Consider the following 14,288-nt stretch of genomic DNA (forward strand, 5'->3'; position numbering starts at 1 on the left):
TAGGCCACAAGCTGGAACCACATCTGAATTGTTCACCTGTGAGCCTAGGTCAGGGTCTGGTATACAGTAGGTGCCTAATAAAAATTAACTGAGCAAATGAAAACAGTAAGACAATTTTGTGCCATAAAAATGCCCACTCAGTAAATAGTCACCGAATCGACTACGAATGTCAAATGCCTAATAGGGTGCCTAGCACACAATAGATTCCCAATATTTGTTAATGAATACTGAATGAAAGAAGGAAGGGACGAGGGCCAGGAGGGGCCCTTGCAGGGTTGTAAGGTCAAGACAGGACTGAAAACACAGTAAAACGCTGTTGTGACGTCTATATCCCTTCCATCTCCGACACCCCCTGCAAACACACACTCTGCTTTCTTTCTTTCTTTTTTTTTTCCCTTCCCCACCCCACACTCTGCTTTCTCAGGCAGGAGAGGATACCATGGCACCTGAGCCTTTTCCAGAAAACCCACATGGCTTTGCTACTTACAAATCGTGAGGAGTTGTCGTTCTTGACCGTTTTGGCGTTGCCGAAAGCCTCCAGAATTGGGTTTGCTTGTAGAAGCTGCTTTTCCAGCTCACCCTAAAATTCATTCACATCTAGTTATCGGCGAAAGAGACCCAGGCACTGACAGTTCGGCCCTAGATGGATATTGTCCCAAAACTCAGGCCTTAACCCACAGGTTCTCTCCGTCCTATTTCTTACCTCCTCTGGGCCCACAAGGCTAATGTCCATATTTACTCGAGAATTTCAGAAGAGAAGCAAGTGGCTGAGCTGCTGAAAGCTAGGACCTCTGCTCCCCAGGAAGGCTACTTCTTCCTAGATAGGGTCTGCTCATTTAGTCAATACCACTGCCACTCAGAACTTGTGCACGGCACAACACCAGGGATGTCACTGACATCACGTGGACGGCGCTCCATGGAGTTGTGCAGTGCACAACCTGCCCAAGTGTACACCGCAGTCCTGTTGCTGCTTCTGTTTAACAAGCAGCCATCTTCAAGCTAAACCACTACAGTCTTTCTCCTCCTGATGCTCCTGATGTTTTCAGTTGCTATTTTTCCTTTCTCTAGCTTGCTGGCGTCTCCTATGGAAGACAAGTAAGGAATGGGTAAAACCCACCAGGAATACTTTTAACCGACTGCAGAACAAAGCTTCAAAGCAGGTTGCCTGAGCTCCATTCATCAGGTTAAATGCAGCTGAGACGGTACACAGCCCACCGGCCCCCTCTGAGGACGCTCCTGTGCACAAATGCGGTCACGTGATTAATCGTGGCAGGGAAGGGCCAACGAGGTAAGTCATGCCAGGAAAGCAACGAGCTGCTCCTTGCCTCGCCCCCAAAAACATGGTGGCTGCAGACGGGCCCAGAGGCCTCCCTGGGAAGTGGTGGGTTCAGAGGGATTTCTCCTTGTTCCTCTCTGCTGATGTCTCTGTCCCGTTTCTCAGGGCAGCAGGGCTGGGCCTACAAGAAGCTGGGGGAGGTTCTAGAGGGGAAGAGGGAGCACACAGCTTTCTGCCTGCTCCTTTGTACCCCAGGAAGGCATCGTGTAACTGTCCCCAGAGGGACAAAACAGGAAGCTACTACCTATTTATGTGTTTATTTATTTATCATATGCCTTCCTCCTTTGCAGCTCCCAAAGAAGATGAAACCAGTGTCATATCTGTGAAAATCCAGCCGCAAGGGGAACCTCCTGTAATTGGGGCTCGTGGAAATTTACAAAGAGAATGGTGGGCTTCCCTGGGCTAGTGGGAAGAAGTCTAAAGGGATTGCTCTTATCAACACAAACTTGGGGTCCCAATGTCCCCCGTAAAAGGTTCCCTTTCTGGAAAGGGAATTCCAGCTGGTTGGGCCAAAAGGTCCGTCTCAGGAGCGCTTTAAACATTGGGATCTGGTCTACACTGCTCATTTGATGCATGATGACACTGTGACCCAGAGAAGTTAGGTGATTTGGATAAGGTCACACAGGCACAGATCCCAAGTAGAATCCCGATTCTCCTTCTGATCCATCCACTGACACAGCCACCCAGGGTCTAACTAGGATGGACTGTGATTCTAGTACACACTAGTACCCCTAATGGTCTCCTCCAGGCTGGGACCCAGATGCCAGCCCCCCAAGCTCTGTGTTAGAGTTTACATATGCAGAGGTCTGAGCAGGACCTGGCTGTGTGGCGCATAGCTGGGGCCTTACCGTGCCACCAAAGCTAGTGCATCGCAAACCCCGAGACTCCTGTCTCTGAAGCCTTAGTTAAAAGCACCCAGCATGCAGAGACACGCACTGCACACACATGCAGACACACCAGTGCGCAGGGGACAGGGCTCAGGGGAGAAAGACAAGGCTGATGGCAGGGCGGAGGGAGGGGCGCGGGCCACAGCATTGCCTTTAACTGACTGCCAATCAAGCCGGGGAAGCTTTAAGGCCGGACAGTCCTAAAACGCTCAGCCAGACGTCTCTTGGGCATTCCAGGCACGGGTACTGGTGGGGGACACGTTGGTGGGAAGGGTGAGGGGATTCATCCATTCGGAACTGGGGAATCCATTCCAGGCTGAAAGGACGACCCTGGGGAGTCCAACGGGAGTCCTGCGGGTGGCAAACGCGCCCCCACACCCTGTGCTGGCATCGGACACCCGCAGGACTGTATGTGGTGGTTTGGGTTGTGAAACTTGGGGACCTCACCCGTTCTACCACCAGCTATGGGACCCACTGGGTGAGACAGGACCATGCAGATCTAAATACACTCCGTGCCTCCCATACACACCAGGAAAACACTCTCAGTTACTCACGTAGGCAAGAGATGGGCCTTGCTGTGGTTGAACAATACAGTATAAAGCACACGTCAGTGTTATTTCAATCACACATACACCAGGGTCTGGAGGTTACATGATTTCGGTCCCCTCCCTCCACCCCCATCCCCAGGCAGCTGGCATTCCCCAAGATGACTCGGACAGCAGTGGCTTCTCCCTGATTCTGTTTCTTTCTGTTTTGCTCACGCCCCCTCCTACTGTCTTAGAGACCCAGACGTTCCAGAGGTTTTCCTCACTGCAGGGACCGTTATCAGGTGTGCTGCTGTCTGAGCTATGTTTACAGAGGCAGGGGAGTCAGTGGCACATAGTAAACACTTGATGAAGGTCAGTCATTATTATTTCTTATTTTTACTGTCCTAGGGAAAGGCAAGGCAGTAGCAAGCAGCGTTTAATGAGCACGCCAACTGTGGGGCTATTTCTTCCTAATACATCATGCCCGAGACAGTTCGGAAGTGCTGGACCTTGGGTTTTCTGCCTCTGCCGGAGGGAGGAAGGTTCCCGAAGCTAAAACTGGTGCCCACTCCAGACTTCTGAGGGCACCCAGACCTGCTGGTCTCTGTGGCTGCCCCCGAGTCACCTCTGAGTCACCCCTGAATGCCAGAAGCAAGACCTGAGTGGCAGGAACTGGTGACACCCAACCCGTCCTCAGGCCTCCATCCTGTCACCCGGCCCCAAACCTTCATACAGAGGCGCCGGCACTCCTCCAAGCAGCCCCATTGCTTGTCCCATCCTCTGGGACAGAGGCTAAGGGCTAAGATGAAGGAGGAGGAAGAGAAGGATGGACCACGAAAAGCTCTTTCTAGAAACCTGCTCTTCCTTTCCTTCCGAGCCCTTCATCCAAATGAGTCAAGGTGGGTTTATGTGTATGATTATTGGATGCCTCTCTTTCCCACGTGTCTGGAAGCTCCGTGACTAGAATGACGTGTCCTTTGGACTCATCTCTGGACCCCATCCTGGCAGGTCCTGGCACACAGCAGACGCTTGGTCAAGGGCAAGGGACCGAAGCCCACAGCTGAGTGGGCTTGTTCCCATCCCCCGGGGCTCCAGGCAGAGGGAGGGACCCGTGGAGGGCTGACAGGGGTGCCACACTCCAGGAGTTCACAGAAATCCATTTAAAGCAACGGTTCTCAGTTGGGGAGACCGTGCCCCACAGATGGCACGTCTGGAGACACGTTTACTTGTCATAAGTGGGGGGACGAGGAGCTGCCAGCGTCTAGTGACGAGAGACCAGGATGTTGCTAAACATCCTACAGTGCACAGGGCAGCCTCCCGACAACAGAGAGTTACCTGGTCCAAAGTGACAATGGGCTACGATGGAGAAGCCCTGATGGAAAGCAAAACTCCTCACTGTGGAAGGGAGGGGGCTCCTCCCCTTTCACAAAACACCCCTCAGATGATGCTCCTGGCTGAGGCGAGGAATCGCCCAGACCCAAACGGGTTCCGCCGGTGGAAAAAGAACCCTGTTGTGTGCTGTCGGGTGGTGGACAGTTAAACACGGGCCTGTGTTTTTTCAACACCGAGCCCCGGCCCCCTCAGCAGTGCTTGTCTGTCCCTCGGTCAGGCCACGAGCCCGGAGACTCGTCTGCTAAGGCACAGCCACCGACAGGAAGCGCCACTCACCGTGATGCTCGTGTCCTTCTTGCCCTTGTGGGACGAGGCCACCACGGCCAGGTACTGGATGACCTTCTTGGTGTTCTCCGTTTTCCCGGCTCCAGACTCACCTCTGCAAGACATGGGAACAGTGATTTTCCCACTGGAAAGAACCTCACAAGTGTTCTAAGGGTCCCTCTCTGCAGCTCTGTGCCATCTACCACATGGGAAGACGGAGGCGCTCAGAGAGGAAGTGATACCGCTGGTAAAAAGCGGGCTGGACCTCAAATCCCAGTCCAATATTTCAATCTCCTCCTCCTGAGAGGATGCAAGAAAGGATTCAGATGAAAATAATGAAAGAGAGGGGGCAGCCGGTTAGCTCAGTTTGTTAGAGCACGGTGCTTTTAACAACGTCTCCGGTTCAATTGCTGCGTGGGCCACTGTGAGCTGCGTCCTCCACAACTAGATTGGAACAACTGCTTGACTTGAGGCTGATGGGTCCTGGAAAAACACACTTAAAATAAATAAAAGTTAAAGGAAAAAAAAAAGAAAAGAATGAAAGAGAAAACCTGAGTTTTCCTACCAAGGTCCAAACATAGGTTTAGTTAAAATTTTTAAAAAATAAGACTGCAGTTTTCAGAGCAGTTTTCGGGTCACAGCAAAACTGAATGGAAAGTACACAGAGCTCAACACCCCCACCAGAGTGTACATTTGTCACAATCGATGAACCTACACTGACACGTCATTATTACCCAAAGCCCATAGTTCTTACCTTTGGGTTCACTCTTGGTGTACATTCTGTGGGTTTTGACCAATTTATAATGACATGTATCCACCATTAATTACAGAATCATACAGAATAGTTTCACTGCAAATTATCTATTATACTTTTAAGCTATCAGTAGCTTTGTTAGAGATGGCAAACTTAGGCAAGAGGCAGCTTGCCAGAAAGAACATAAATATCTCTCAGAGTATCATGACTTATGGTACAAGTCTTAAAGCTCTTCTTTCAGAAAAAAAGAACTGGTGATCTCATCAGTCACTGGGCAGATGGAAGCCTCTTCACCCTGTGGAGAATCCCACTCTGATTGGCAGGTGGCTAGCTAATGATCTCAGTCAAGTATCAAACAATAAACCTGGCTGAAGTAATTCATGCTAAGGTGTGAATGACTGATAGGTTTACATCAGCAGGACACCGTCTGTCTTATCAAAACAGCATTCTTAGAATACCAGGGTAGATTTTTTTTTTTTTAACCAAGGTGGCCCTCTTGAGCCCGCTGCCCCTCTTGGCCACCAGAGGTCATCGTGGTGGGACTGTTTCACAGGACAGTTCCAGACGCTGCCTCTGAAGCCCATTAATCCTAGCGAAAGGGAAGAAACGGCCTCAACCCAAACTTTCCTTCCTTCTCGTCCTCTCATTTTCTTCTTTCGTTGTTTCCTTTCTTTGCCTAGATGCTCTCATTTTCTGAGTTCACTGAAACTTCTGAAATGCGAGAGATGATTTTTTTTTTTTTAAGTCTGGAAAGGAATTTGCCCACTCCGAGGTCGGCTCAAGGTTCTCCATGCTGAACCAGTGCCACCAACGCTAGTGTCGTCCCTGCTCTTCTTCCTAATTAGGAAATAAAGAAATTAATTTGCTCTGCCAAGGGCCCGTTAATAACTTTGCTCATGGTAAAAAAATAATAAGAAGAAGACAAGACAAAAAAGAAAGAAACGTGTGCCTTTCATAGCTGGACCCCATTCTACAGGCCCCACATGCCAGGAACAAGTGTCTGACCACCAGGAACAAAGAAACGTCTCACGCCTCGCCCGCCTTAGCACTGGCTTCTGCCTTCCCAAAGGTCTTTATCCCCAGTGTCCATATTATTCCATGTGGCCTCAGAGGCACTTTGCAAAATGGGACCCATAAAGGAATTATCCCCATTTTTTTTAAAGGGTAAAACTAATGCCAAACCAAAAAAAAAATAAAAAAATAAAAATTAATCTTAAGAAGAGAATGGACTTTTTTTTTTCGAGAATGGTCTTTCTGAGGGGAATAGAGACCCTGTGCTACTTGTTTCAGGTGCATTCTCTCCTTTAGCTCCCCACCCTCAATCCTGAAGGTAGGCTATATCACTTCCATGTTATTACAGAAGAGGAACTCTGGCCCAGAGTGGGTAAGCCACTTGCCTTAGGTCACACAGCAAAGCCAGAGCACAGTCGGAATGGAAAGTCAGGTCTCTCATTCCAATGCAATCAGGTCTCTTTCTACTACATTTTAACAAGTTGCTCCATGACACTTTCCCAACCCCCTAGGAACTTGCTTTCTAGGCCCAGCGGAAGGGAAGGGGAAAAGGAATTGGGCTCTCAAACTCTTTTCATGTAATCCTCCCAACAACCTACGGAGGGAGTGATTGACTATCCCCATCACCCACCTGGGGAAACTGAGGCTCAGAGAGTTTGAAGTAAAGTGTTCTAGGTCCCAACTGCTCCTGCTGTCACACAGATAGGAAATGGAGAAGGAACGAGATCTTAATATGGGGCTACTTGATGCCAGAGCCCCTGTTCTACCCACTATCCTTTGATAAGTGAGAACGCAGCAGAAAAAAGAGCCAAGTGCTAACCCCACTCCATCAAAGAGTTCTTCCATGCATTCTGGGAACCTTCACTTGCCTTAACAGGCTCTTGGAAATGTAACCAGGGGCCAATGAACCAAGCCACTCTGCCATTTACACTTGAGTATGAATTACTTCAATCAGGCCAATGTCAGAACACTCGACAGATGTCACCACAAACTGAAGGGGCCAGGTTCTGATCAGAGCAAGAGGAAGGAGAGACCATGAGGAAGGGAAGCCCACGTAGGTGGTCCTGAGACCACCGAGACCCAAGACGAGAGTCAGGACAGCAGCACCCACACCGCCCACCTCCCCTTTGCTACATGATTTCCTCACTGTCTGCCTTGGGCTTCAGCCTCTCCCACCTCCTTCCTTTTCCAACAAAGACACTGGCATGCGCAGGAACGTGGCTGTGGCCCCGGCCTTCCACCTTGCAGGGGAGGGGAAGTAGGACACAGACTCTGGGAATCTGCTTCTCCCCATGGGGGCTGCTTGGCTCGACAGTTTCCAAGTTTTATTGATAAAAATAAATTGTCCTGGGAGGTTCTGCCAAAGAAAACACCCCAAGCTCCAGGCTCATGGGCGTCTGAAGATTGATATGCTCAGGGCTGCTTCAGAGACATTAATCTTTGCTTTTCTGACCCCTGAACTCTGGGGGTGAAGGTGCCTTCCTGGTCTGAGCACCCGAAACCTTTGTCCTATTTCTTAGGGGATGTGGTGCCCAGCTCCCTCCTCCCAGAGGAGGAGCTGGACTCCTGATGACCGTATATAGCCTCCTGGCCTGGTAACTACCCCAATGCCAAGTCCGTTCAATCCGTCTGGCCCCAGTGACTGGAAGGAGCTCCCCAATGGCTGCTCCAACCCTCAGCCCCCAGCAGCGCTGGCTTCATGGGGGTACAACCTGTGCTGTCCGACATGGGCTGCCCTGAGGGCCCTGTGCTTGACTTAGTGCTCTTGTGGTGGCCACCTAGAGATTCTTAAATTCTGTCCTTGGTAGTAAAGAAAAATTGGCTCTGAATCTCAGAGCTGTTCAGTCTCTGGTCCTCATGTGATTCCCACCCCTGCAGATGGCAAGGTCTTCTGGCAGTTGGGCTATCCAACTCCTACTCACCCTGCAAAGCCCAGTGAAGCACTGCCTCTATTCTGAGTACTGCCTCCAGCTCCCTCAGGCATAAGCAATACCTCCTTCCCCTGCAGCATCACAGCAGACTAGCACAGTGGGATCCAGGGCCAGACTGCCTGAGTTCAAATCCCTGCTGTGACCTTGGGCAAGCCATCAACTCCAATGCCTCAGTTTCCTTATCTATAAAATGGGTATAAAAAAGCACTTGTATGAGGGTTAAATGAATGAATATATATACTCGTAAAACACTTAGAATGAAGCCAGGTACACAAAAATGTTAGCTATTATTACTTTTATAACCATTTATTCCCTAATGCTTATAGATTCTGCTTATATCACCCCATCCAACATTCATACCATCATCAAAATACACATCCTATCGTGTATCTCCACTGTTGAAGCCAAGAGTCAACAAACCATTTCTGTAAAGGGCCGGATAATAAATGTTAGGCTTTGTGGGTCACACATTCCCTGTCCCAAACACTCAGCTCTCACGTTGTAACACAAAAGCAAATGTGTAAACAAATGGGCGTGGTTATAAAGCTCCAATAAAACTTTATTGACAAAATTACAGACAGGGGCCGACTGTGGCCCACTGGTCAGTTTGCCGACCCCTGGCTGAAGTCTTCCAGCACAATCCTGTCCACTCAAACTCCTCCCCAGGATCTAGAAGAGCCCACCCACCTCTCTGACCTCATGTCCCACCACCCTTCTCTCCTAACCCAGAGTCCCTTGCTCACACACACGTATTCCTTGAACGCAATCCTCTCTCAACCTGGGGCTCTTCCATGTACTAGTCCCTCACCCAGGGTCTCTGATTTACTCTCACTGGATGAATGACATGCTAGACCAAATAGATCGCACGTCTAACAGTGACATTCGTTCAGTTTTCAGTTCCTTGACTGCACAACCACCTGTCACAAGTCGTTAGTCCCAACTTGGCTTATCTTGCCCACTGATGACTTCTAAAAGCTGATACCCTGCTACTTGTACACCCTCACGTCCCCTTGGCTGATTTTAGCAATGGCCAAAATAAAAGTTAATAAGGAGAGCGAAGCTGGTGGTGGTTCGTGGGTCACCGAATGTACTCTCAAATAAAAGCAGAAGTTTCCAATCACAGTGGCCAGTGCCTACTCACGAGAAGATTGTCCCCATCTGCGATGAGCTTACATTCCAGGAGAAAGAGACGGACAATACCAAGGAAATGAATAAACAATCAAGATCGTTTGAGGGGGCATCATTGCTAAAGCAGGGTATCCAGACTGAGAAGACTAAGGTGAGGGGCAACTGTCGGTGGCTTAGCCAGAGAAGGAGCTGAGCCCTGGAAGATGGGAAACTGCAGCAGAACCACGCGAAGGGTGTACCCCGCAGAGGAACAGCAAGGACAAAGTCCCACATGGGAACAGAACGGGCCCCATGTGGCTCGAGGACCAGGAGGGAGGGGACAGTAGTAGGTGATGAGGGAAGACAGGTAAAGCCGGATGATGGACAATCTTCTGGGTCACAATAAAGGGTTCTGATGTCATTCAAATGAGCACAGGAAACCGTTTCAGGAGGCGAATGGGGCTGGAGAATCGCGGTGAGAAAAAATCAAAACCACAGGGTGGAGAGCGGATTACAGGAAGGATAATATAAATAGCAATCCCCGTTACAGCCACCCATCCTTACTGGGTGCTGCACATGGGGCGGGGGCACGCTTCTCTGTCTCTGTGAACGAATGCCTTTCATCCCTACAACCACCACCCGTGGGGCACTGATTGCCCCCATTCTAAAGATGGGGAAACTGAGGCTCAGAGAATTTAAATGACTTAGGGACAGGCAGTGGACTCTGAGGAGTGGACAGAGGTGAGAAATATTTCAGAGCCATGCTGTCCCATGCAGGAGCCACAAGCCACGGGTGGCTATTTAAGTTTTAACTAAAATTATGTAATAAAAATCCAGGCCCTTGACGGCCAATAGTCATATGAAAAGATGCTCAACATCGAATCAATCCCCTACATTGCTCCTTCAATTGTCCCAACAACCCTGGGAGGCAGAAACAATTGATATCCCCATTCTACAGATGAGGAGACTGAGGTGTGCAGGCTTAACCTATTTGCCCAAGAACAAATTGCTGGATGCAGCAAAGCAGGAAAGCAAACCCAGATCTGTGCCTCCAAAGCCTCACCACCTAACCACAGCTGCTACTCTCTTGCGATATCCATGTCCCTTCGATAGTGCGTTGTGTCATCAAAAACACCTTTAAAGAAACTGTAGGCCTTCACCAGAAAGTAGCTTTTCCAAAACAGGATGGGATGGATAAAGGGAGGTGGGTGCCAGGTTAAGAAAGAACGCAATCTGTGGGTGAAGCACCCAATGCAAACCCCTCAGAAGCCCTACAGCTTTTCAGGAGCAGCACTGCCCCCAGGGGACAGTGGCAGAAGACAGCTATTGGCCTGAGTCACCTTCCCTGGAGGGGAGGATGGCCCAGACCAGTGTCTCCTGCCACTGAGTCTGAGCAACCCAAGTGGGGAATGCAGGGGACAGGCACTGTTTCTAGGTGACTGATGCAAACCCCCCTGGCCCCTCCCCCAGCATCAGTGCATGTCCTGAAGTGGCATTCTGGCCTCCCTGATTGGTCAGAACGATCTCATCTTTCTCTGGTCCTCACCCTCCCCCAGCCAGCCATGCCCTGCGTGAACGCCAGCCCAGCCACATCCTCCCCGCAACCTCCTTCCTCCCTTGGCACCAACTCCTCGGACCTTCTCTGTCCCTTAAAAGGCACATGGTCCCCGCCTCAGGCAGGGCCTTGGGCCTTGCTGTTTCCTCACTGAAACTCTTCTCCCAAATTCTGCCCGGGGCTGGCTCCTTCTGGCCACTCAGCTCTCAGCCCCTACTCCACAAGCGCTGGAGCCAGCGTGGGCAGGCTGCAAATCTTCTCTCAACCAGTGCGCTAAATACAGAAGATGCCAGCCATTCCTCAGGCCCTGATGCCCACAGTTCACGGCGGGCGGGGGCTGGCGGGGCTGCTGCTGGCTCATCGGTAGAGGCCAATGTATGAGGATCAGGTCCCCCCAACTTGGTCTCCAGAAATTTAGCTCCAAGTCTCACTATCCACAAAACTTGCTGTGTGCCTCTGGGCAAATCTCATAACCTCTCTGATTTCCTCTATAAAAATGAGGTGGCTGGACTTGAACAGTGGGTTTTTGCCTCTATTCTGCCAGGGCGCATATGATAGTCAAGGTATTAATACCTTACCTGGCCGAGAACCAACAAGACCTGTAAGACAGTTATATTATAATGTCTTATAGGGCTTGGTACTTAGACACACACACACACACACACACACACACACACTGATTTATGTAAATATACATATATACTCATTTATATGTACATCCGTATACACTCACTAATATATACACATAGACGTATAAGTTTTCATTTAATCCCCACAATAGCCCGATGAACTACCACTGTCATCCCCACTTGCCCACTTGATAGGTACGAAAGTGGAGCCATGAAGAGGTTCCATCTTGTGCCTGAAGCTCCAAACTACTGAGGCAGAGCCCGGATTGCTACCCAGGTGGTCTGGCCTTGAACCCCCGCTCTGAAGAGCCTTTCAGCGACGTGACCCACTGCCAACCCTGCCAACCCAAGGCCTCTGCCACGGATGAACCTAGATTCTGAACAGATTGTCCCTTAAAGACATCTGCACAGAAGTGGCGTCTCCTTTGACATGGAGGCTGGATACCAATAGCCTAGAAGTCAACAAAATCCCAAAAAGTAACACTGAAAAATCCCTGAAAACATCCTCCAAGTAACACACCCACAACTGTATATGCAACACCCCTGTACAGCACCCAAAAATGCCAACTAGACCCGGGGATCGCGAGTGTGCAATACGGACACTGCAGAAGAGAGTGTGCTTGGTGTGCCCAGAGGTTCACGCTTAAGGGGCACGTGGAAGAAGCCCCACAGGGGGCTGGCAGAGCCCCACATCCCACTCGCACCCTCATTCTGGCACCTATCAGGGAGACGGTCACGACCTCACCTGCATTAGATAAACGGGTGTTTGTGTTCTCCCTGAAGCATGTGGTTGTTTCTTCCTAAACTATGAGTGCAACCGTGAGACCCCAGGGCTGAACCCCACTTGTAATTGCCACGGCCACCCCTGACATCACACGACTCACCTTGGCCTTAACCTGGCTGGCAGCAGGTTACTGATCCAGGTCCTCACCATACTCATCACTCTGCCCCCTTCCCTCCCCTGCTCAAAGCAATATTTGGAATTCAGGTGAATGAAAGGCGGATACTTCCCGAGAACAACTTGAATCTGCTTTCATTTTAAATAAAGCAGATCATTCCAGATTAGGATGCTCCCTGACAACGTCCCGGCCACGAACTGCTGTGTGCGCCGTGGCAGGTACCGTGGGCTCGGTCATCTGTGAGGACCCTTCCAGACCCAAAGTTCTGGGACAGAGGTAACGAGATGGCTCAATGGCCTAAGCCGGCCCACAAATGGATTTCATTTGTATGATGCTCTGTGTGTTCATGGAAATTGGGTATCAAGGTCTAAAAATTGGAGAGTTCACATAAAAATTTAGATTTCCAGCTTCTACTGAGACGTAGGGGGAGTATGGAGCCACTGGACCATGGCTCTGGTGGGCTGGAGAGGAACAGCTGCTGTCTACTTAAAGGGGCCATTTTCTCTAGTTCACCACACTCCCCACCATCCCCTACGGTCTCACATGCAGTCCTTTTCACATATTAGCAGTACTTTCTTGGCTTCGATTGGCCCGTGGGTTTATAACCTCAGTCTCAGATGTCCTGTAATAGCTCTTCTCACACAAAGGACTTCTGCTGGGGGACATGCACTGGTCAAACTGATCTGTCTCTCAAATAGAACACGTGCCATCTGACCTCAGGGCCTTTGCACATGCTGGAAACGCTTCCCCTCTTTTCTTTGTCATCTCTGCTGAAATATCACTTCTTTGGAGAAGGCTTTCCTATTCTCCCCACTTAGAACTACTCTTTTTTACACAGTCTCCTAAATTCTTTACATGTCTCATTCTTTGCAATTTGCAGGTTTTAATTACACATTTACTTGGGTGATTTTAAAAATGTGTATGTACTTTTTTTTTTTTTTTTTTTTTTTTAAGTATTTGGAAAAGTAGTACCCCCTACAGGAGGGATTTTCCTGACTGGTGAAGAGTCTCTGAATGATTCTCAATTGAGTTAATATCTTCCGACCATGTACCCAGGTCTTCAAAGAAACAATGAGACCAATTACAGCACAAATGTGGTTGCTAACTGCAAAATTGTAAAGAGAGCATTTCACACAAGCCAATACTTCCTCACCAATACAGGTGGCACCTGTCTTCACAGAGCTGGTGTACAATTAGATGCAATTCTGCACGTAAAATTTTTAGTTCGGGACCTGGCACAATAAGTGCTCGATAAATGCTCTTTTTTAAAAAGGGGTGTGGGAGTGTGCAGAACAAGATGGCACCAGGTATCACTGACAATGTAGGTGTGCCTGACTCAGCACAAGAACTTTTGTTCAACAAATGCTTAGTGGGCATCTACTCTGTGCCAGATATAGGGCAAGGCGCTTGGAACGGTGAACAAATCAACAGCTTTGCCCTCACGGACCTTTTGTTGACTCCAGAAAAACAAAAGAAAAAGCAGCTCCACTTACGTGCATAGAATGGACTGGTCCTCTCGATCTGAAAACAGAAAGGAAGAATGAATTAGAAGGAGCTCTGAGCTGAGGGCCTGGATATGGTACCCCAGGCCTCCCATTCCAGCTCCTGCAAGCTGGCCCCACTGATGACGAGGGGATGACAGGCGGCCAGCTGGGCTAGTTGCTCAGGGCCTAGGGCACAAGACCAAAGCCAAGAAGACAGCAGGGCCCTTTTAGATACTGCTCCCAACCCCAGAGTCCTAGAGGCAGCCCCAGAAAGATGCTAGAGCCCCATTTGTTCAGGAGGCAGTGATCGTCTCAGCCCTGCCAGCTCTGGAGCGTCCTGGGAGACCCACTCTGCCCAGATTAGGTCATGGACTTTGGATCCAGACTGGATCCGGACAGAATGGGGTCCACTTGCCCACTTCCCTGCCCTGGGGATTTGGGCACATATTCTTAACCACGCCATGCCTCAGTTCCTTCATCTGGAATATGGCGTAGTGGACATTTTGGGTTGA

The 14,288-nt window shown here is 49.8% G+C and overlaps 1 protein-coding gene across 5 annotated transcripts in view; it reads right to left on the reverse strand.

The window, feature by feature from the left end:
* Positions 1–14,288, reverse strand: part of MYH11 (myosin heavy chain 11) — a 101,670-nt gene that overhangs the window by 46,335 nt on the left and 41,047 nt on the right. For 3 of the 5 annotated variants that reach the window (XM_033101992.1, XM_033101993.1, XM_033101995.1), the window contains exons 4-7: positions 13,786–13,813; positions 4,419–4,521; positions 2,778–2,798; positions 488–580 (exon numbers count right to left, since the gene is read on the reverse strand). In XM_033101992.1, the coding sequence (XP_032957883.1) occupies positions 488–580; positions 2,778–2,798; positions 4,419–4,521; positions 13,786–13,813 (245 nt within the window). The remainder of the gene's footprint in view (positions 1–487; positions 581–2,777; positions 2,799–4,418; positions 4,522–13,785; positions 13,814–14,288) is intronic. The other 2 variants (XM_033101994.1, XM_033101996.1) reach the window with 1 other exon arrangement.

The sequence above is a fragment of the Rhinolophus ferrumequinum genome (assembly GCF_004115265.2).
Source record: "Rhinolophus ferrumequinum isolate MPI-CBG mRhiFer1 chromosome 15 unlocalized genomic scaffold, mRhiFer1_v1.p scaffold_54_arrow_ctg1_1, whole genome shotgun sequence".
NCBI lineage: Eukaryota > Metazoa > Chordata > Mammalia > Chiroptera > Rhinolophidae > Rhinolophus > Rhinolophus ferrumequinum.